The sequence below is a fragment of the Solenopsis invicta genome, chromosome 15 (assembly GCF_016802725.1).
Source record: "Solenopsis invicta isolate M01_SB chromosome 15, UNIL_Sinv_3.0, whole genome shotgun sequence".
Taxonomy (NCBI): Eukaryota; Metazoa; Arthropoda; class Insecta; order Hymenoptera; family Formicidae; genus Solenopsis; species Solenopsis invicta.
This window is the reverse complement of record NC_052678.1, coordinates 4,578,579-4,603,229: the sequence shown is the minus strand read 5'-3', so window position 1 is coordinate 4,603,229 and position 24,651 is coordinate 4,578,579. Positions and strand designations below refer to the sequence as shown.

At 40.4% G+C, this 24,651-nt stretch overlaps 1 protein-coding gene across 21 annotated transcripts in view; it reads right to left on the bottom strand.

Moving 5' to 3' along the window:
* LOC105207684 (polypyrimidine tract-binding protein 1) overlaps positions 1–24,651 on the bottom strand; it is a 478,610-nt gene that overhangs the window by 105,130 nt on the left and 348,829 nt on the right. For all 21 annotated transcript variants that reach the window (XM_039457815.1, XM_039457817.1, XM_039457821.1 and 18 more), the window contains one exon: positions 23,737–23,841. In XM_039457815.1, the coding sequence (XP_039313749.1) occupies positions 23,737–23,841 (105 nt within the window). The remainder of the gene's footprint in view (positions 1–23,736; positions 23,842–24,651) is intronic.

Below are 24,651 nucleotides of genomic sequence, written 5' to 3'. Positions count from 1 at the left end.
TTCTTGCAGAGATACCGAATGAGACATGTACACTTGATATAATTTAGATGTTTTTTTATTTTACAGTTTAACGTAGTCTGCGACGTAGTTCGCGATTCCGCTGCTGCGCACCATGTCGGTGAGTCAATTATCTTTTAATTATATGTGTAATATATTGAAATAACAGATTGAAACAATTATATTAAATTTATATTCGATGATCTGCAGTATGTATTTCAAGTTAATAATAACAATTATCTAAATCTCATGTATCTGCGCTGCCTTAACATGGATGAATATAACAGAATAAAATTAATATTTAATTCCAAAGTACTTTTCACTCTTTTACATTAGAATTTTTAGAAAAACGTACTTGAAAACATTGTAAGATTAGACCATGTCAATAATGTTACATGTGGGCAATTGCGTCAAGTGCATTAAATTTTTGAATTTATTATTTTAAAAAATAATGAAAAATAAAAGAAGAGAAAGAATTAAAATAAAATTTATAATTATTTTTATGATGCATTTAAATTTTATAAAAAAAAAAAAGATTTTCATGAATAATTTTTATATGGCTGTACGTCTGCTGTTTCTAATCTAGTTTGTTTCTAAGTTTAAAGTAGTTTACGAAAAATTCATTACACTAATTGTGAGAGAAATAATTACAAACGTATAGTTAAATACTGATCAAATAAATTTTATAATTACTGGTACCAAAAATTTAGTTACATTTGACGATACATTTGGTCATAAGTTATATGAAAATAATTATTTGGTTAAGGTTACAAATTATTTAGTCAAAACAACTACATATTTAGTAATTACTACTATAAAATTTATTTAAATAAAATTCACTATTTAACGTTTGGTTTATCTCACTAAAAAATGTTTCTCTCAGTGTATATTATATTTCGATTGTTTTCAAAATTGGCATAAAATTTACTTAAAATTTAATATTATACATAAAAAAGTTTAATTTAATTTTCTTTACAGTGTTCTCATATTTCATGCACTGAAAATCGAAACAACATATATTTACATGTGTATACAATACAAGTATGTTCATTTAAGATAAAATTATTATACACAATTATATTATAAAACAGAAAAATTATAAATATTTAAACATGTGTTGATTTAGTTGTTTTTTCCTTTCTTCAAATATTCTTTTCATAGTTTGAACGTTTCTACGTTTAGTTTTTGTAATTTTTCAGAATAAAGTATTATATTCGTATAAAAAGGAAATATTCAGAACATGTTTTCAATGCATAAATTAAAAGAAAGAAAATATTTTACAGCACATTTAAATTAATAAATGTGATGAAAATAAATATTAATGATTATTAATTACATTTATTATTCTATAATTTCATACTAATTTTTTATAAAATCTATCCATATTTATTAGTAACGTGATTTTCTATTTGAAATAAGACAAAATGATGCAAAGTTGGTAAATATTTTTTCGCATAGAAAAAGCATAGAAAATTTTTTCACACAGATTACGTCAGAGTTATATCATTAATCAAATTCAAACATACATAATACATGGTTTATTCCAAAATAGAGATATACGATTTATAAAATGCACCGTGATTGCGCGATTTCTTTTTAGAATCGCAGTGAATGTGATATACATATATCGCATTTTTATCGCAAATGTACTTTTATCGCTGATGTACTGCATTATTTTATGTTTTGTATCATGCAATTTTGAATCGCTATTTCATACCGCTAATACCATTTTGAATTACATTTTAAATTTTGCGTAGATTTTTAAAACAATCGAAATGCTCAATGAAATATTCGCAAGTTCCTAAAAAGAAATAAACAGCATATCCGCAGCCATATAAAAATGATTGAAAATCTCTTTATTTTTATGAGCATTTAATAAATAAACTTACAAGCGCAATCCTGAACTATGTCTGCGATTTCAAATCACTTGTGATTAACGTGATCTCGAACTGCATTGAGATTCGAGAAAAAAATCGCGATGCTAATAATGTATCGCATATTTTTTTATTCCGAAACCGTTTCTCGGATATTTGTTTCCCCAAATAAATTCGCGTTTAATTTTTCTCCATTTCATTTTTTACACTTTCGTTAAGCACGTGCGTATGCGAATGTATAATCTGTATGTAATAAATAATATAAAATAGATATAATGTATCTACAACGAATAATATGCTGAATATTCTGAAACAATGCATCCCCGACTTTTCGATCTTGTATGAGTTTTCCACTATTCAGTAACAATGAAGGGGAAAGAATGAACAGTAAACGAAGGTTTAAATCACGTTAAAATTTTTGATTAGGATCAGAATTTGTTAGCAGCTTGTCCGGGACCGAAGTCTGGGCTTATTCGATTTGAAACGAAAGTGAAGCTTTAAAGCTGCAGGTCCGTTTAAAAATTCTATTTCATGCAAATGAAGAGTGGGGAAATGCGTGTGCGCTGGCTGTAGGTCTCGCAAATTCCGATGCCCCCGTAAAAGGCACTCCGGTTTTGTGTCAGCGTCAACGAGAGGCAAAATTTGTTTTCATTTGGGATAATTAGAATTCTCAATCGATGATTAATAACGTCAAAACGTTGGATTGGCCGCTGTATTGGCGTAATTAATGCGCCGTACGCCCGAATGTGTGGATATTACGTATTAATAGACGCGCTTTCTAAATCTAACCCTCTATTTGCGCAGAACAATGTACACAATGCGAACGTATTTCGACGAACATAACAATACACTCAATTGCCTGTATTCATCATTTTCGCTCATAAAGAGCGAGATCGTGTCGCGTCAAACTACGTCGTCGCGATACCCTCGCGTTTCTCAGAGCTCCGGGGAGTCGTCTGGTGGCGTGAATGCACTTAGATTCGGCGGCACGTGCCACGACGAAGGGTGCAACAGGCGGGCGGCGGTCGCATCTCCATTAGAAATCCAAGTAGGCGCCTCCGGTCCAGAACTCGCGATTCTCCTACGCGCGGTGTCCCAACTTTCAACCCTCCCCGCGTCTCCAAATCCTCCGCTACGAAGATCCGGGGGCCGACTTCCGCGAAAGTCAACCCGGAAGCATCTCTATGGAGCTCCGAGATAAGCGTCGCGACAGATGCACCCGAGTGCATTCGAGGGTTGAGGATGCAGAAAGGAAATCTCCCTCCGCGTTCTCCTTCCTCCCCATCCGCCCACCTCACAATGGTACGTATTCGCGTTACCGGGGTTGTCGAGCCTTTGTGCATCTCTATGTAGATCCCGGCGACGAATCTTTTATGACGACGATCCGCTCTTCCAACGTCTCGCCATCAAATTTTAATCGCGGATTCTTTGGCAAACTCGCAATCGAATCACCTTCTCGTGAAACACTTATGAATATTCCTTTGTGCGCCGGAAGTGTTCCCGCTGTTTGCGAAATAGATCATCGATCGCTGCTCACCTGCTTTTCTGCGACCATAGCTCGCATCACGCGTGTGAATTTATTTATTATAATTTACTTTATTTATTATGATAAATGGTACTTTATCGAATACAGAGTAATACGTAATACAGACTGGAGCCGCGCGAAAAGAATGGAATTACATTTAACGTTGGGTACGAGGCAAGAATTTTTATTCCCGTTTTCCCGATTTAATATGCGGTGACTGAAAATTCATGAAAGCCGAGCGGTCGAAAATTTATTTCAATATGCATAATTTAAACCGTCGGAATCAGCGATCGATTCGCTTTTTCCCACTATCGAATAGATTAATTAGCGCTGGAATTGAGCTCGAGGCGTGTGAGAACTAAACTCATTTTCCAGGCGACCCAGAAAAACGCATCGGACCGCGAGTGTAGGAGAATAGCTGGGAACGATACGAGTTGCGCAGGAACATCAATCGTCGATATTATTGACGTAAACTTTCAAAAGAGTGACGAAAGAAAAATCTTCGGTTCGATTAATTGGTCGTCCTCCCCGCTTAAAACAAAAAAAAAAAAAAATTGGCGGAAAGAAAGGCAAAGGGGTGACAGGTTGGCTCGGACCCAATCACGCGACGGTGTTGACAAAAAAAAAGAAAGAAAAAGGAAAAGAGAAGAGAAACGAGAGAACTGTGCGAGGGAGCGAAGCGGGGTAACGACGCAGCGAAAAAAAGTACGGGCGGAAAAACGTACGCGGGACGAAAAAAAAAAGAGCGAAAGCGAGCAACGAGGAATGTATCCGGAGGGGTTGAAGCGGAAGAGTTAAGGCGAGGGGGTGTAGAGGCGACGTTGCGAACGTGCGGGCGCCCCCGTTCTCGATATTAATTAACGCCAATAATGAGTTATTTTCTGTTTGGCTTGGCGCGCGGACCCGCCGCGCCGCGGGCAACCACCACCTGGTCCCGCGTACAGTTGTACAAACGATCGTTTCCATCCCCCTTCCCCGTCCCGCAATCTCGTACGGTTTCGCCTCCACCGCCACCCCGCCGCAACCACCCAGCAGTCAGCAACCGATCGCACCCACACACGCTCTCGCCGTCCGTCCCCGCCGATCGCCCCAATCATCGTGCGGGTTTGACTCCGATGAACGCGAGCCGTGGTATCGATTTCGATGGGACACTTGTCTCTCTTTTTTTCCTACATCGCGCTCTTCCGCTGTCCTGGCTTTTCCCCTCCCCTCCTCCTTCGTTTCATCCCCCGCGACCAACAGTGCGGATCTCTTTCTCTCCCTGTTCACCTATCTCTCTCGTTCACCGTGATGGACTCGCGGAATTAACTGGTTGCGAGTCCGTGCCCGTCGTGCAAAAGCATGTGAATATACAGGGTAACGGCGGCCGCCACCGCGGATTAATTAATTCGATCGAATTTCATATGCCGAGGGCTGTACGGATGAAGGGTTTGTTTTGGCGAAACGATCGAGGAGCCGATAGGGTAAATACGGTCGAGTGAATTTTACAAATACGCGAGCGTACGCGCCGGGAACTGCGCTGCGCGTTTAGTAAAAACGATGGATATTATTTTTAATTTCTTTTTCCACCGCGGTCATGTGTCAAATCCATCCCCCCTCCCCCCCCCCTGCACATCAGCACATTCTCCTTCGTCGTTTATTCAACCTCTTTGTTTTTATCGATACACCCCGTACGATTGCCATATTAATTTTTAATAATAAATTTTACAACGATTTTCAAGCCAATTATTTTGTAATTATTGGCTGACGAAAGATTCAACGGTTTGTGCAAATTGAATCTCATATAATTAATAAAATCATAATGTCTACATTAAATCGTACGGTAATTGCGAAAAAAAGACTTTGTATACATTTTAGCCTGAGCATCCGGATAGGTCCACGTATCGGTTGTATTTTTTTTTGTTTTTATGTAAACACTATCGGTAATATTGAACGACTCTGAACTGAAAATAGCGCAGTAATCCGTTTTCGCTTGATTACACGATACGAAGTTGTTGCATTCGGGGAATAATTTGCACCCCCGGACAGCGTGCAGGAGTGTAAAATTGCTCTCGCGTTTTCGACAATTGCAACGCGAGAGCGGTAACTCGATAGTCGAGAGGCAAAAAAAAAAATAATATCGTTCGCAAGCGTTAGAAATTTGTCCCCGGTCGCGTCGAACGTCAAAGTGGTTAGAGAAAAAAATTTGTCACGGTCGGATGTGCCGCGGTGAAATCGCGCGCGCGCACCGAAACGCGAAAACAAGCAAGCGTGATGATGGTGATCAACGCGGTTGGTCGCGACCCATCGGTGTTTATGAATACGCGTCGGGCGTATTTTGTTAAATGTTGAACATACACGCGCGCGCGCCCAAACACGTGTGTCTATAAAAATAGTGGAGCGTATGGTCCGCATACTCGTGTCGCATGCGACGCATCAACGGGCGCGTACATCGAGCATTATTCGCATAATAAAAATACCCGGAGTATAAAATCTCGATCGACTCTTCGAACAATTTGCGTCACCCGTATCGGCCAACAGTTTATAAAAATACAAATCTCTCGATTAAATTTTGAAGGACATATTCAACATATTGACCGTGATAATCGATTTTCATCATCCTACTCGAAATGACGAGATGGAGAAGTGAGAATCGCAGAGACGCTCGCGCAAGAGAAAAAGAGAAGATAAATAAATAAATGAATAAATAGGCCTTTATTTGCGTTCTAGGGCAAGCTTCTACTCTTTTAAAAACCAATAGAGAAAAATTACAAAAGTACGCAGTTCAAGAGACAAAAGAAACAACGATAAACAGAATATAAAGCAAATTAAAGAAAACTGAGAAAATAACGTAAGCGAAAAATAATATAGAAATACAATAAAAATAATAAAAAATAAAAGAACTTGAGACAGAAAAATAAAAAAAAAGTGACAAAATTAGTAAGCGATTTGAGATACGTGAAGTGAGCGCTTACTAATGTTTCGTGAAAGAGAGAAAGAGAAAAGGAGAGTTCGACGAGGTCTTTGATCGAAAAGCGGTATCTGTTATCTGGAACATCTTCGTCCCTCTGACCACCCGGCCAGACCCGATTTTCCCACTCTCGTTTCCTCATCTCGGAAACGCATTCTATCCGCAGACTTCGCGCACAAAACGCTCTTGTGGCCCAGGGTTTCCTCAAACGCCTAGCGCCGGGACGCTGCGAGAATTATCGGCAAAATGTCAATATGCATTACGTCGCCGTCTCTCCATCCACCCGGATCTGATACCGTCCCCCTGGCCATCCTAGAGAGATCCAACGCGCTTCGCGCGTCCTCTCGACAATCTGCAATTTCGCCGCTCGGTTTCTCTCTTTCCCTTTCTCCACTTCTCTTTCTCTTCTTTTTGACTAACCCGACTACTCTTTCCTTTACCTTCGGCAAAGAATTCGCTCGTTATTCCTTTTCTCTCGTCGATTCGACACGCTCGATCGCCGACAGAAACGTGTTGCTATCGACAGACTTTCGGGGACGGCTCGGCGAACTTTTAAACGATACCAATTGCATGCACACACCGTTTTGTGAAAAAACACTTTTAACCACAATCGTTTCTTCGCGAAGCGTCAAAATAATCGCAAAATAAACGCAAAAATATATATATTTTTTTTTATTTATGTAGCATGACTTTCAACTTTAAACGCGGGAATGACTGGCGAATGCAGTAAATTAATGATGAAAACGCAAATTGTGGTTCTGACATCGAATTTCTGAATTTTTTCGCTGATTGACTCGTTGGCAACAAATGCATATGACATTGGATACAGCATTTTTTATAACGGTAGCTACACAATGGTGAGGACGCGATAACGATAGATATTAAATATCCAATCGATGTAATGAGGCCGATCGATTGTGAGGTATGGGCAGTGTGTTATTAATTCCTTCGTCTCGCGAGAGAAAGAGAGAGAGAGAGAGAGAGAGAGAAGAGGAATGAGCAATGATGAAATGTTAAACGGGCATTAAAAACGAAATGCGATCAGCCGATTCGACGGGCCCGGGCGTGCGATATTATTGCGTATGCAAATGCAAAATGCACCGTGACAGTCGTCGGGAGCAGTTTCGCGTCCCAGATCGCGCGAATAATCGAATTGCGGTAAGACCTCTCGATTTGTCGCCGGCTACGCGGACACGAGAGTACGATGTGGGTGCCCGTGTCGTTTCTTCCCTGTCTTTCTTCGTCGCTGCCCCGATGTCTGGTGCACAGCGTAGCGATAAATGATGCACGAAATCGGATGGGACGAATTTAAACACGGGTATTATCAAATCTGCGATCGTCAGCGATTGGATTAAAGTTTAACGGCGAATCAATCTCGCGAGATAGACCCCCGATCGATCGATCGATCGAACGGTCGATTGAACGAGCAAGCGAAGAGGCGTAAATACCCTTAATCGCGCGGTGCTCCGTCTTAAACTAAATCAAAGTTTCGCGAATAATTGATCGAGATTCGATGCATTTTCCCCCGACACCGCAATCTTGGAACGGATAATACGCGGCCTCGTCGATGAATCTACATATTACGCGAGCCAATTTTGACTGCACACAGCAGATGATAGTCTCATGATAATTACACCGGCAGGTTTAAGAATTCCTCGCGAGAAATACGCCCCGAGCTCCGAGATTGAACGGGATTGAAATTCACCGGTTCGCGCCAAACTTCCGGGGCGGCAAGAAAGCTTTGACTTCCCATGAATATGCATTCGACACGCAATTCGCTGTAAAGAACCTGTCAATAAGAATCGCTCCGCGGAATCGCCACGGATATCGCAGTCGAGTCTCTCGATTAAAATCGACGCGTGGTGCGGGGCGGGAAAAGTAGACGGGCTCGGTTAATAAATTGGTAGAATATCGCGATGGGGGACTTCTACATTTTCATTGCTTTCACGGGGAGAGCGAAGCCGGCTCGAGGGACCCGAGGGACGATCGAGGACGACGGGACGACGGGGAGAGAGCCGGTTATTGATGAACCGTTCACCCTTCGTGCACACGATTCACCCCTTTATGTCCACCGGCATCGTCCGCTGGCGTGTGCACAGGGCGATACAATGAATATTTGGATACGCCAACTTGGCCAGTTTGTACACGACAACGTGATTAATCGCGCTCCTCTTTCTTTCCGCAAAATGAGCCGTCGCCGTGTCGCGCGAGAACGAGGAGAACGAGCTTTGTCGCGCTCCTGGCCATCGTTCCGAATCGATTACGCGCCCATTTGCGGCGACAAAGACCTAATCCGCTTCGCTAAGAGACACGCGGACGATTAGTGAAACTGGTGAGGTGCGCGAACTTGGTCCCATTGATCGAGGTAAATGAATTATGGGTAATATACTGAGCGCGCGTTCCTACGCATCGACACCGGCGCGACGCCGCTAGTTCGAAACTGCGATGATGACATCAATAAAATGTTAGCTACGTATAAATCAGTCCAATCAATTTTCAACGTTTGTTTGGTATTCCCTAATGAAATGCTGCAGATATCGATTGAAAAACAATTACGATTATTTTGCACATGCGTAAACTGAGCAAATAAAGATGCAAAATATTTGCCGTGATCGGCAAATTGCATCGCGAACCATATTGCGAACTTTGTAACTCAATGAAAGCTAATACCGTAAATTAAAATTATTACGATATTATTAGTATAGTGCCTCGTACGAGCGCCTTAATTGCATTTTCATTTTCACTCTACTTAATTGTTGCCCGACTTTCGTGCGCGGCGCGATCGCTCAAGTTATTAAGCGCGCGAGTTACGATCTCCGTGTAAATAAACTTAATGACGCAGTACGTAACGTTATCGACTTGGCTTGAGCCCGTCGACGTGTTCGGGATCAACTGGATTATTACGACGTCATTATCCATCGTATCAGCTGATCTCGATTAAATGCGAGCGAAAGAAAGAGCTGTGTCACTCGACAGTAAAATTATTATTCATTCGTTCAGAGTCCTATCGATAGCTTTCTAGCTCTCCGTATGGCCACCACCAGACATTACCATTTGTTTGACAAATAGTCTCTATATATCTAACTTGCGCGCGTGCGCGATAAATTGTTTTTTATCATAGCAATTTTCATGCCACCAACCCCGTTATGCTAGATCGTCCATCGAGGCGAAACATAAAAAAAAGAGATCATACCGTTATTAATATCAATCACGTTTGTGAAGTTGCACTCGAAGCTTTTCGAAGTCTGATTACATCTAAATCTCTCTCTCTCTCTGTTCGCTTAATACGGCAAGAGAGCTCTATTTGCTCTAGAATCCCCAACATGTAGAACAAGTTTAAACATAAGAGTAAGTTCCGACAGAGCCTAGAGAAGCTCATCGATATTATCGTTTGTACGCGCGTTGTAAGTTCGGGAACTCGATCAGAAGCACGCATCGGATAAACTCCAAATAAATGCATACGTGTACGCAAGCATATCGGAGAAAAGTAATATCTGTCGATGTGTTAACGGGGAAGCTACGATCCGCAACGGCGACGATTCGAGCTGTGCGGAAAAACGGTGGAAAACTTCTCACCTTCCGTGAAATAAATCGATTCCGAGTCCAGGATATTTGAGTGTAGCAATTTTTTTACTGAGAATCTTAATGTCACATTGAAGATTCAAATTTGTGTTATATGCACGGAGAGAATTTTTCTCTTGGAATTGGACTTCTCTCTTTCTCGAGAAAGAAGAATTTTATTATAAGAAACGAGAGATAAAAATGGACAAAGAGCATAGCTGGGTTTACGCGCTAAAATTTATTTTGACGTAACATTCTTACAACCTTCACAATGGTTACATTAGAATTGAATTTAGCGATGAAATAAAGAGTTATCTTTATAGTTTACGGTTTATTTATACTTTTTTTATTATGCAAAATTTAATCGAACTATTTTATATTACATATATTAGGTTGAAACAAGAGTTCTCTCGTAGCAGTACGTGTGATTGATTAACTCTGTGTATAAATATTTAAACAAATATCTGAATTTTGCTTAAAAAACGCTACGAGTTTTTATTCTAACTCAATAGAACAGTTTGATTTAATTCGTACTAAAATTTAAACATTTTTTTTTTAATTTTATTACTGAAAGTGTATGGTAAAATTCTTCGAAGGCCATGTCGTCCCGCGGTTACTATCATTTACAATAGAAAGTAAATTCTAAAAGAAAATATTCTCTCCGTGTAAAAATTTTGATTTAAATTTCGTGAAAATCCTCATGAATTTTCGGACGCTCTCAATCGTGGCTATCCAGGCTTAAACAAAAAATATTATGGCATTAAAGGCCTCTCCGTTTAATCAAATTTTGTCAGTATACTTCCATCAGGTTAGTTTAATAATCTATCAATACCATAATTAATATCTCTCTTATAGCTAAATTATTATTAATAACGAATATTAATAACGTTCCAATATGGCCATAATCACTGATACATTATCAGACTCTCTTCCGGCGTATGCGTAGTACGGCTTAGTTAATAATGATTTCATTAGCATCCGGCTGGCAAAACCCGATTAATATTAGATTACATGTTAATTATAATAATTTCAAAACCTGTGCGTCGTAAGCAGGAATCCTGACGCACTGCAAAACATTTCCTTATAATAGATATTAATAACCGCGAAATCGTATTCTGAAGAAATATTTTCATTTATCTCGTATGAATGTGTTTCAGATATGTGAATATTTATGAAAATAATTATATCTTATAGTTCTACAATCATCGAGTGGCTATTCACCGTGTAGAAATTCAATTAAATTATTTTCCTGCTAAAGCAAAAACTGCACGTTAAAAGAAAAAACTTTTGATTGTCGTTAAGCAAATTTCTAAAATCATGCCTCATCATGAAAAAAACATCACAAAGATTTCGTTTCTGGCTCATCGTTCTACTCGCACGAAGGTCTGACGTCTCTTGAATGGTAGACTAATTACGTGTGCGAGTTTATAATTACGGCGGTTGTTTTGTGTATGAGAAAAAGCAATTGAATAATTGCTTACAGCTAAGATAATACGTGTATGCATTATACGCCAGGTAATCCCGTAAAATAAAACACTGTGCTTTCATGCGAGAACTCGGGGTTTCAAAGGGTACTGGGCAAACTGTAAAAAAAAAAGAAACGCTGCATCCTTTCAAACGTGCACGCGGATATCAAAATGTCTCGCTTTTATTTTTTTTTCCTGTTTTTTTAAGACGGACAATTCATAACGCAGTCCGCGAATTCAAGATACTTCAGGCGCGGCATGATTACGGCCACTCGTTAGAAGAAACCGCAACTTCATTACACTCCTGAAATGCACACTTCACTGAGCGCGCATCAAAATTCAGAAGAGAGGATAAGAATTGCGGAAAAAATGAGACGACGAGGAAAAAAATGTTTGATGTTCCAAACACGCCTTTCTCTCAATCAGCTAAATTCGTATATATTATCGCGGGCTGTTCTTTGACAAAGAAATGGAATAAGGAGATATTAATTTTTATTATTTACGTAGATACGACAAAGAAAGAGAGAGAGAGAGAGAGAGAGAGAGGAATTAATATCCCTGGATAAGGAATGATTTTGCAGAAGACCAATATAACTGAGGCGTATTCGAATAATATCGGCGTACGGGATTGCGATTTGTCGCGAATTATTCGCATGACGAATGCATTTTACGTGTGCACTTTTACTCGCGTTTTCAGAAGGCGCGGCTTGGCGCAGCTTGGCGCGGCTCCAGCAGCTTTGAATCTCAATAGGAATCTTGTTACTCCGTCCCACACTACTTTGCAGGTAGTTCTATGCCCCACATGTTCTAATCTCCGCGTGCCTACGTGATTTATCATCCTTCTCTCACGCGATGCCCCGCGTCGAATTCAAAAAGAAGGGGAGAGATTCACGACGTAAACGCACGACCGTATAACAATGAGCGGGACGCGGATTTGTAAGATTCGCTTTAGAAATGAATAATACAATTGAATAACGTCGACTCTATGATAATCTTGGACAATGGCAAGAGATCGTTGTCTCGGAAACGCGAGACGAAAATTCTCTTTCGCGTTTTTCTTCCGCGGTATGGAAATATTCCGAGTGCTTTCCTCCTCGTCCCTCTCCTCTCCCCCTCGTTGCTTCAGCAGCTCTCTCGCGTCGACAGACGTCGATAAATTCATCGTCGCACCTTCGCATTTTCAAGCGCGTCGCAGAAAGGAGGAACGACGAGCCTCGCGCGACACGGGGCCTTCCCTCTTCATTCCTCTCGATAAGTGGCGTGCTTCCGTTTCGAGAGAACGTTTCCGCAGCTGCTGCTTATCCGGCAAATAAAAGCCGTCGTAAAGATAGTCGGAGCGTCGTCTGTATCGTTAACGCTACTTTCATCGTTATCGAGTTCGTTAGCAAATGTGACGTCAGTGCATTAAACCCGTAATAAGAGCGTAAAATTTTTTTCCTCCCCTCCGGAGAAAACAACGTCTGGTTACTCAACGTCGACTGCCCTGGTCCGCTAACAAGATAAAGATGAACGTTTTGATCGCGCGCGCCGCCGAGCGTCGTCCGGCATTTCGCGCGGAGGTCGAGCGTTATCATTTGTTAGCGTAGCTGCGCGACCGCGGATGTAATTTACAACTGTAGATATTTAGCTGCACGTGAAAGAACGCGGTTTTGCTAGAGTTATCTCAAAATTTAGATGGATAAAAATCTAAAAATTCGTGCGTTTTTTGGACCATCGAAATAATTATGTGGGACGTTCCAAGCGTGATAAGCGATGCAAAATGGTTTAATATTCCAGTTTGAAAAATCTACATAATCATTTTGATGATCCAACGAAATTATTTTCAGATCTGAATCTAGAGGAATTTTTATGTACTTCAGCAAAACCGTTTTTTTTTCCGTGTGAAGATATAATATTGCGTTTGCTTGAGATTATCCGGGACATAATTTCGAGATATTCATTGCTTCCGTAAACGTATGATTATTTCATGATTATTTTAGGACGATGGTCATTTTTCCGGAATAATTATGTGACCAATAAAAATATCCTAATTCAATATATTGTAATAAAACGTGTCACGCGTTTGCTTTAGCGCGATCAATCGTCGCTCATGCGATTCACGTGACGATGCTCGACGGGGACGGCTGTGGGTGGAAGCAATTTATCTAAACGACAGCTTTGTGAGGTCACTTGGACCGAAAGCACAACCCATTCGTAATGTTACTGGCCGGGCACGCCGCCATTACGTCGTCGGGGCTTTGATTCTTTTGTAGCTTCCGGGCTGATGCTACCGACCCTATACTATCCTACCGTTGTCGTTGCCTCGTGGGCGATTATATATGTCGACGTCGAGCACTGCGGATCCATATTGGTAGCGGCGGGTCATACCGAAGAGCGGAAGAAAGAAAAGAATGAGCGAAACAGAGAGAGAGAGAGAGAGAGAGAGAGAGAGAGAAAGAAAGCGATAGTGGCCGATGGCGAAAAAGTGAAGCAAATTGGCGAAGTCGCGTACAAAAGGACGCTTTTTTTTCTATTTACGCTTCTTGACTTCGTTTCGTCAGTTTCGAGATTTCATTCGACATCAACCTGTCGTGTGGCTCTGGGAATAACAGAGCGTCTCTGTGATCGCATAATTAACGCACGGCTGGATGTCAGGGACTTACAATTGTAATGTGCAATGCACACCAGGGACTCGAATACAGTAACCTTTCTGTAGCCTTTTCTTTAGCTTGACCAAAATCACCAAAATTTCACAAAGTTTATAACACCGAAATCATAACTGGATCGATAAGATTATTTTTAGTATACATTTTTTTGATATTTTCTTTTCTAGTTTATATATAATTTATTTTTATTATCACAATATTTTATTTATTTATATATTATTATCTGAACGCGGGTTTTATATTACAAGTCTGAACTTAGGCTGCGTGTAACAAAAGTATAAAAAAATAGAAGAAAACGAATGTTCAAGTTTCAATTCTGATAAACATTATAGATATATATATATATATATGTATAAAGTATTTTAAAAACATGTAAAATATAAAAAAAGTATTATTTCGAATATTTTTATTGTTTTTTCTCTATTTTTGCATGTATTTTTATATATTTAAATTATTTTAACCTACATTTTTTGTTGTTCTAGCCTCAATTATATAATGTTTGTTTTTTTTCTTTCTTTTACATACGCAGATAAAATAAAAACACGAGGGCACATAAAAAATACATTGTTTAATGAAACAATGAAAAATTTAGAAAAGAATAATTGTAGAAGAATCATAATTATGACAAAACAAAACGGTAATTTAAACGGTTCTAATTTTCTTTGTTGCTTAAGAACCTGAAATCGAAACCGGAACACAGTTATTTCACTTTTTTGTTAAACTGTAATTGAATCAAAATATTCTTTCGATCCCTGACACATAAGCAGAAGAGCTATTTTGACAAATAAATTCAATTAAAGATATTGAATTAAGGCTGAGTCATTATATAAAAAAAATAACTATTTATTAAGAATTTTTCAAAATTTATATCAATCTGAAGATAAGGTATAACATGATGCAATTCTAAGTGAGTGAATTAAAAATCATGCTCTTCTGGCTCTTGAATAATTTCGAAGATTTCAAATTTTTCTCGAACACTTTTATGCCGTTTATTACAGACGATGTATTTTTAAATACAGGATCACCGTCGCTAATCGTTGTGGGAATACCGCGGATCGTCTATTTCCCAACCGTAGCACCGTGTGGCTCAGTCGCAACCTAATTCGACAATCCCCCTTCATCGTCTATTTCGATTTCGACGTCGCTTGGATTTGACATAAGCCCCATTAATTGATGTTTCTAAATGCGATGCAGTCGCGTCTCTCATCGAATTTTGAACAGATTGGCACAAGACTCTGTATGCGATCGATTCTAAAATTCTATTCCAAATTATATGACTTAAATGCATCGGTTGTTTCACACGATATGTTTATATTTTAAACAATTAGAAATTGGAAATGAGGTTTAACGAACTAATTTAATTGTTTATATTTTAAAATCCGTAAAATCAAATCTTGAAAAAAATCCGAGGTTCATCACATTAATGTATAATCAATAAACAAAGTTATTATTTACAGAGATTGCATTCTCAAACTCTATAGTTCACTAAACTGCGTTTCAAACCTAGATAAATAAAGAAAAAAAAAGAGAGAGAGAAATTCGGGAAACGTCTTCGACTGCGCGCAACTCGAATTAATCGCTGCAAGAAGAAATATTTGCCAATCGAATAAACGCATGCCAGCGATACTTCGCGCGGCGCCATACGATAGTACCATTCTTAAATCGAGAAATCGAGATTATCCACACGAGGGACGGCTGGCATTCGAAAATCGTACCCGACGTTCCGGTGCATTCGGAGAGAAACATTCCGACATGAAATATGTCAGACACGCCAGCGAGAAGCTTCTAGTCCGGTTTCAGACGTCCCGTGTCGGTGATTGGCTCACCCCTCGTGTTGCCGACATGTACATATACACGCGTTTTTAATATAAAATTCCGGGATTCGCGAGGAGAATGGAACAGGGGCAACTTAGCGTGCGCGTAGTCAGCAATCTCGAATACTTCGCCGCTCCCGACACAGTTACGTCAACTTATTGGTAGCTGGTAGTAAGAGCATGGATTTTTTTTAGCGGAGAATATAGAAACGTACAATTGATACATTCTAGATGTATCAATAGAAATTTCCGATAAATATAAATTAGATATAGCTCTGAATTTTTCTCGAATTATTAGTAAAATATTCCTTGAATTAGCAAAATTAAAAAAAAAAGACTGTACTCAAAGGAAAATTTTTAAAAATTGTCTTCTCTCTTGCTCAACACGAACTCGCGAGGAAACCGAAGTTTTCACTCATCTATTAATTTGAAGCACTTCCGCTATTCATTAATTTTATAAGACCATTTCAAAAAAGCTGGCATAACAGTGAAAGGACTCAATTGCGGCTTCCCTGGGCGCTTTCGAAATTAGGTTGCCGTTTCGGAAGCGACGGTTCACCCGACAAAAACATCATTCGCGTCGACCTTCCGCTCTTCCGTTCTTAATCGAGCAAATGGAAGCACCAACCACAACATCGTCAGAGAATAAATATCCAATCTTAACATACCTATGTACGTCACAAAGTCATGGAGAAATATACGTTTGTGACCGACATAAATGTCTCTTTGAAGTCTTCACATGCGTGAAGGATGTGTATTACACCGAGAGAAAAATTATGATTAAAATTAAGAAATTTTTTCTTTAAACATATTTTTTCAAGTTGAAGTGAAAATACTTTTGAGAAAAATAAAAATTTATTTGATTTCAAGAAATGACATTATTAGCTTTTACTAAAGTAAATAAATTATTTGTTCAAATTATTTATTTAATTGAAATAAATAACTTTTTAATTCAAAGAAATACTGATGGAATTATAAGAAATAATTTCCTTGTTTTTTATTTAAAAATATGTTTCTTTCATTTAAAAAAAGATTTTTGTTGCCCAGCCAAATTATTTCTTTGATTCTAATAAAAAGAAATAACCAAAAAATTTCTTTACATCAAAGAAACGTTTGTTTGACCGTATAGCAATGCACAAATTTGTTTTATACAAACAAATTTTCTTTGATTCAAAAAATCTTTTCTCTGGGTGTAATCTACTTACGACTCATTATAATTGTAATTCGGATTATAGCAAGGAAAAATTGAAAATTATTTTCTTGAAAATAGAATACGTTCCAATGATGGAAAAATTGTTAAGCACTATTATGACGTATAAATAAAAATTTTTAATAAAAAAAGAGAAAGAGAGAAGAGTATAATATATGAAACATTTTGCCTTTGTTCATTCTCATAAAAATAAAACAATTTTTTCAAGCTAGTTACAGCTTTGCTCCGAACTACATTAATATTAATAAATTATGGCATGCAAGATGGATTCACAAGACATCGCAAGTGTCATGAAAAATGATTAAGAGAGAGAAAGAGAGAGAGAGAGAGGCAAAAAGGCGTGAAGAGCCAATAAAATCAGCTGTGTTGTAACACCCTTAACGAAGCCTTGATGTTCCCAATGTTCTCTCTCTCTCTCTCTCTCTCCCTCCCTCCCTTTTGTCCTCTAGTACGTCCAGGTACGAGGGATAAGCACGCGAACGCGCGTTTAAGTGGTGACATGGCTACCATTCGTGGATAATGGGACGGAACGAGGCAGAAAATGGTACATCAAAAAGAAACGGGGACAAAGAAGATCCGTTGTCGTCCTAATAAAGCGCAGTGGCGAGCACGCCAAAGCAGTTTTTGTACGACTCGGCTCGTTCTAAGACCTCGTCCTTCGCTCTACGAAATTTAAGAATATTCGGTTGAATCGAATAGTCGACGCGCAAAGGAATTAATAGCTTTGCTAAAGACAAGACCGAGTAAGAGTGCAGATTTTTTTGTAATGAAGATAATATTCACAAATATTCTTTCATTTTGCTCTCTACATTGAAATAATTACCAAACATTTAGTTAAATATTGATCAAATGAATTTTGCAGTTACTGCTACAAAAATTTAGTTACATTGAACAAAATATACAATATTTGATCATAAATCGTATAATAAAACAATTATTTGGTTAAGGTTACAAATTGTTTGGTCAAAACAGCTATATATTTAATAATTACAACTATAAAATTCATTTGATCACTATTTAATTAAACATTCGGTCTATCTCACCAAATATTTCTCTCAGTGCATCTAAAGTTTTTTTTTAAAATGCTTTTTCAATAATTTATTTTTATCGTTATTAAGATTCGTAGGTTAAACATAACTGTATTTAAACATTATTTAAGTCTTCAAAAATGCTGTCGAGAACATTGATGTTATTTGTGTGTACAATTGTTTTTCTCGTTTCTGATAAAACGAGATTTACGGAAAGTTAATTGTTGATTCATGAAACGCACACAGAGACCGATGGAAGATTAAACGCTGAATTTTCGAAAGAATCGCCATGGCCTTCATCAAGCCGCTCTGACTGATGGAAATACAAATTGCGATATTAATTCTATATGGAGTGTTATTTACGAAACGGAAATGGGACACTGATAGAGAAGTATTTACGTTTCAGCGAGTCCAGTTTCGCGATTATTAAAATTAGCAATTCACAACGGCCGGAATGTAAATTACACGGTCCTCATTAAGCCGAGCGTGCAACTAATCAATTTATATACCCGCATTTAATCCGCGTTTCCCAAACGCGATTATTCACGCTAGACGGGATCTTACAGAGCGAATTAAAAATCCAGATTAAAGCGGATACACATCCACTTAGCAACGTTGTAGAGTTAATACCGCATTATACAATTTCCCGGTGTGCGTCCGTCCAAGGAGGGAAACAAGCGTTACATCGACCCGTCGCCGGGGGAATCGTCGGGGTATCATCGCTTATCACGTTACGTTGTATTAATTGCGTCGCGAACATCCCGCATTGCGTACACCCTTCGCGTTCGCGTATACACACATATTTGGAAGAGAATTTTTTTTTTTTTTTTTTTTTTTTTTTAAGTCACACTGTCGTACACTTGCGAAGAACTTGCGGGTAGCGCAGCCTTCGCGATATGGACAAGCATATAAAAGACTGCCACTTACAGACATCCTGCCGCTGAAGGGTTGGGTAAAGAATCCTAAGTGACCGGCAACGATCGAGAAACCTGTCCCGGGACTCGACTCGTCCTCGATTGATACGATATCCCAACCGGATGGGAACAGTCGTTCCGCGGAGATTTGTTGAAGAGGAGGACAAATCTGAAGGCGAATCCAGAGCGATTGATATCGAGAGGAAAGCCCCGAAGGCAAGGTAGTGGAAATATGACGGTGGAGGCAACGGAAAGCTGTACGCTTCTCTCTCTCTCTTTCTCTCTCTCCTTCACTCTCGAAGCTTTTTCCCTCCTTTCTCTCTCTCCTTCACTCTCGAAGCTTTATTCAGCCTGGAAGGCGCAATGAATGGGAGCTTCTACGAGCTTCGAGCGTACCTCTTCAGACCATCTACGGTCTACGCGAACATCGGCAGGACTCTTTTTTTGCTTTTTCTTTTCCCCTTTCCGCCTCGCTATCCGCCCGCAACGCCGCGCCTTCAAGAGAAAGAGAATTTCCCGCCTTTTCTCGTTTCCTTCCTTTTTCCTCGCTTCGAGAAGGTCGGCTCTTCACACCCGCAAATTTTTACACAAGCATCACGGAAATAGCGATTCTTCGACAGCGAGACTAGTTTGCATCGTTCCCTTTGTACTGCAAACGCGTGTTACAAATAAATCAAAAGATTGAATGACGTTTAAACAAAAAATACAACTTTTCTCTCAATTTTTAACGCGTGACAAAAAGAGCCCTGTGATTTAATACAGAAATAATGGAAAAACCTCGAAAATCTTTCTGGGTCAGTAAGACGCCGAAGAATTTCAGTGAGGACGTGAAAACAAACGTCGAAAGTACGCGAGGGATCATGGCGCAGAAAAGTAGAGCAATCCCCCCCCAAGAGAAAAAGAGCGAGAGAAAGGAAGGAAAGAAAAGAAAGGGAGAGTCAAAGGGAAAAAATAACCGAGATATCGCACGCGCGCTATGATAGCGTCGGTCAGTATCCGAATTTTGAGGAGGTGGAAAGATGAAAGCGCTGAGAACACTGCTTCTCCTAGCACCAAATCGAAACGACCCCTGTCCACTCCGAGGGAAATCGACTTTTCTCGCCCTTAACGGATTACATGGCGATGGCGAGCGGCGAGAGTTCGATTTCCTCACTGATAAATCGCACCCTCCAGACCTTTTATCCTGAATACCAATTTGTATTAAGTGAGACAGACATACGCGTTATGGCAGCGTCGTCCCGAAATATATATCGCGTGGGTCGGGGGGGATGAAATTGCTCTGGGGCAGGGTCAATTTCGCGATCAGGAGAAAATTTCGGGATTATTCGCCTATATTTAGGAGAGAGGCCGACAAATCGCCACTCGGATTGCATTGTAGGCGAGCGCAAAACAATTTTGAATTTTTCTAGCCTTCCCGTAAACGGGCTCCGAAACCTTTCTCTATAGAGGAGAAGGGGATATTATGGCTATTATGGGATTATTCGTTTAGTAGATGTTTTTGTGACGCTAATATGCCAACACACAAAATGTAGAGTATTTTTTTTATTTAACTTTTTAAATTATACTGTTATTTAACGTATTATATATAATCGTTCAAATTTCAATACAATATATTGATTATTAACAAATTTATTCGATGAAATAAAAAAGGGGTGGCATATTACCCACTCCCCCTTTCTCCTCTACACATAAAATCGAAACACACACGCGATAACTTTAATTCGTCATTCATTACCCCGTAATCACGTAAGTCGATTACAAACGCGCGTCTCGTTAACGCGCTTTCAAATTTTCCCCGGTAACGTTATTCTCATCTCGCTTCTCTTACGCGCGTTAATCTCTGGCGAGCCAGCTTTGATGTAACTACTCACACGGCGGCGTTTCTCGCGATATTTTCTCCGCGCGCTTCGTAAATGTTGCGATTTCAGGTAACGCGAGGCACCATGCGTACTCGACGACGGCTAATAATTTCCTCGGGTTTTTCTCGTCGTGCGAGACCGTCGAAAGGTAGAGAGCGTGTACGTTTTCAAAGTAAAAGGCGGACAACGAAGGGCTCGGGCTTTGTCACCGAATCTCCACGCCGCTCTCACCGTCCGTTCTCGCGCGTCGCGACGCCGCGCGTAAAAAGCACATGTCCGCGCGCGAAAAAAGAAAAAAAACAAAAAAAATATAAAAAGGAAAGAGACGCGCAGCGAACATTAACGATCGCCGATAGACACAACGGTTTTGCGTTACATGTTGCGCTATTGTAATGCGCTCGCATTCTCGCTGAGATATTTGTGCTACGCGCAACTGTGAAAAACACCAGACTCCGCCGGTATGATTATTTTCATTTCCGCGAATGAAAACTCTTGGAAAAACATATAGCAGCACTCGCTGCTGTTTGTGACAAGAAAGAAAAGATGCGCGTGCTCGCGGCGGATATAATTACAGTGAAATTAATTAGCATTTAATTTCCGTGAAAGAAGTAATATCAATGTGTTAAAGAAAGCTTTGAAAATTGCCATTCGCGATGGGCGTTGCGTGATAATTAAAAATGCATTTAGCATGATTAATATGTGCTTCGAGGAAGCAGTGCACAACGAAGTTTCAGGCGCGTCTATTCAGCCGCTAAAGAGTCAGTCACTGGTCGACGGAAACGGCTTCGCTCCGGCAGTTATTTCAACGAGGTTATTAAGATCGCCCTGACATTTTCACATGGCACCGTTGGTCACGATCAAAAGCTGCGGTAACATTGGGAGAAATAGCGCACGTTCCTGTCCGATACATCGATTTATACCGCATGCTAAATGGGCCCACGTCTCTTTCGTAATTTATAAAAACACGTACCAAAAGATAAACTCCGCGCTCTAAAGAGCGCATCGGTCATTACGTTCCCGATTAAAATACCGAACGGAGCGGGCGGCTCCGAGCTCTGGGCTATTAATCAAACCGTATCGGCATTTTTCGGTGACGCAAACTCGTGGATTCAGTTAAACAGGAATTTCGGTAAATTCCGCGGAAAATGAAAGCCCGCGCGCCGCCGCGCGTAGAGCTTTACACGTATCGCGCCACGGTTGCTTCTGTTACGCCAGCTATACGGAAAATGATTAACGACGCGAGGAACGAGGTCGAACTTTCGGCACATCCGCGGCGGTTGCACGTGCAACCGAGTGATCCGAGACACGCCCGGCCGTTCCGTGCGGTTTTCAGACACGCCGGCATCCTCGTCGTCGTCATCGTCGTCGTCCGCGTCCCCGGAAATTTCGCTATTTTTTCACCGTCCTTCGTCGAAACGACATGTGACGACGCCGAGCATACGTGACGAGAGCAGGTGCGCGAGAAAAGTGCCGTACGTCCTCCTCACCGCGGTGGCAAAGCTTGCGCCGGCTAAACGGCTGTCGCCTCGACAGCGCGCGCAAAATATTAATTAAGGTACGTTACCTCGCTAAAAGGTCCTATCTTACGGCCGCATTTTTCCCCCTGTCTCGCGGAAAACGAATGTTGGCCCCTTACTCTTCCCGTTCTTAAGCCGTGAATTTTTTAATCTCTTGAAATTCTAAACGTCTACGCAAAAATTCTTTTTATCTCCTCCCTCCCCTCCTCTTCATCCTTCATCTCCGCTGAACTCTTTACACGTCCCGAAATATTCCGATCAAATATTTACAGCTCACCCAACTATCAATTTCAGTGAGGCATAAATAGACTGCTTAATGGCATTCGCAAAATCATCTATTCTTAGGCTGACGCCGATCTTGTAAGTAGATCGATTAATAATCGTCAGACTATCGGATGGCCACTTCCTCTCCGCTGCAGTTTTCATTGACTCGAGACGATGTACAAGGGGGGTTGCGCGCCGGGGAATTAATTTTTCCCGCGAAACTACATCGATAATTTCTCTTCGTCCATCGCGCGTCGATTATCTCACGACACGCACACACGAAACTAATTAATATTTGTCGTATCTCTCGTTGACGCGCGCCGATAATAACGGATTATGTAAAAAATTAAAATTTCCCTACGCCAGCGTTCTCCCCCCTCCCCTCCGCCGCCCCTCGTTTCGTCGAAAATTTCTGCGAGTTGCGATTCAATGTTAGTCGACTTGTACGAATAAAAAAAAAAGAAGGAAAAAAAAACTGTTTCCGATCCCTTTGATGGACAGCCATACGTTTCGTCGCAGCCAGGAAGGCCGGAAGGAACGCGAGAACTCTTCGGGGAACGCGAAAGCGACCGATCAGATTTCAATGGACGCATTTCAATCGGGGTCACTGCATACGAATTTCTCTTTGGTATGCAATGATTTATGGTTCGTTGCGTGTTCTGGTTGCGGTCGGTTCGCCCGCCGCCGAAGCAGCGCCGGGGGAGAAAAAAAGCTCTTCGAAAAAGCTCCGCACGACCGCTTCGCCATCGGCGAAATGGACGGAGCGAAAAGGAAGTTATCGGCGTTCCTTGTATTTTATTCCGTCGTGTTGCGTGTATTACTACAGTCGCCAATATCGAAAAGTGAGATTTTCGAAGAGCGACGAAATATAAAGCGCGAAATCCGCAAATTTACGCGACCATCCGTCTCGTTCTTGGAGGGAACTTCTTAAAATTGTTATCGACTAACAGTGAGTCATTAATGAACGACAATTATGTCAGTGAGATCGTTCTCACTGTTCGGGCAAGAACAAACAACGTCTCAAAATATTATTGGACGCCAGTGAGATATGACGCTTGACGATATCGGATTTCGCTCGGTTATTTTATCTTAATTCAATTAAAATCACTCACCTTCTTGGCATCATTGTTGTTATCGGCCGCGTGATGAGGTTGCGGACTCATTGAAGCACCATTGCTGACTGCCCCGCTTTGCGATAGAAGCTCGTCACTACCCCTCTGCAACAATAAAGAACACACTCGTAAGATATAAATAATTCTTAGCGTCACTCCTCGATGAATTCCACTTTCCGCGACGTTTATTCTCTAAATTGGGATCAGTATATTATTCACTGAAAGACAGTGAATAGTCTGTTTTCAGTGATTTACTTGTAACTATTTCGTTCAGTGATATATGCACTGTTTTTTCAGTGACAATACATTGATTCGGTCAGTGAGTCCCTTCTTAATCAGAATCACTAAAAAATGGTGAATACTAATGACACAGTTATAAGTATAACACTGCAAATCAGTAAAATTTCACTCATTCAAATTTAGAGAAAACATTTTACGTCAGCGAGCAATAATGTAATTCAGAATTATTGCGAAAGACGCGCGTTTTAGCATGGCTCTGCATTACGACGATCCTCGAATATTATTAGTTGTATACTTTCAGAGCAATGCGGAGGATAGCAAAGCGTTGCAGAAATGTCATGCGAATCGTAAGAATGTTGTAGCAATTTTGCAAAATGACATTAAGCCCCCGGATGGTTTAGTATTCTGCGAGCACTAATCGCGTCGCCCGTTCCTATTTTATCCACCGGTGCTTTGAGGGGAATTGAAATAAATTATCGCGTCGAGCATCTTTCGATTACTTAAAAAGTGGAGAGAAGCAACGCGGATCTTCAGCGAAATCCCATTCGATGTCTCGTCCCTTAGAGCGCTGATAAATCTCGAACTTGGCGTCAAAAGAAACGGGTCAAAAGCGCACGGCGAGTAAGACGCTTTTAACACGAGTCTGAATCTAAATGCTTTAACGGGGATGCGGAA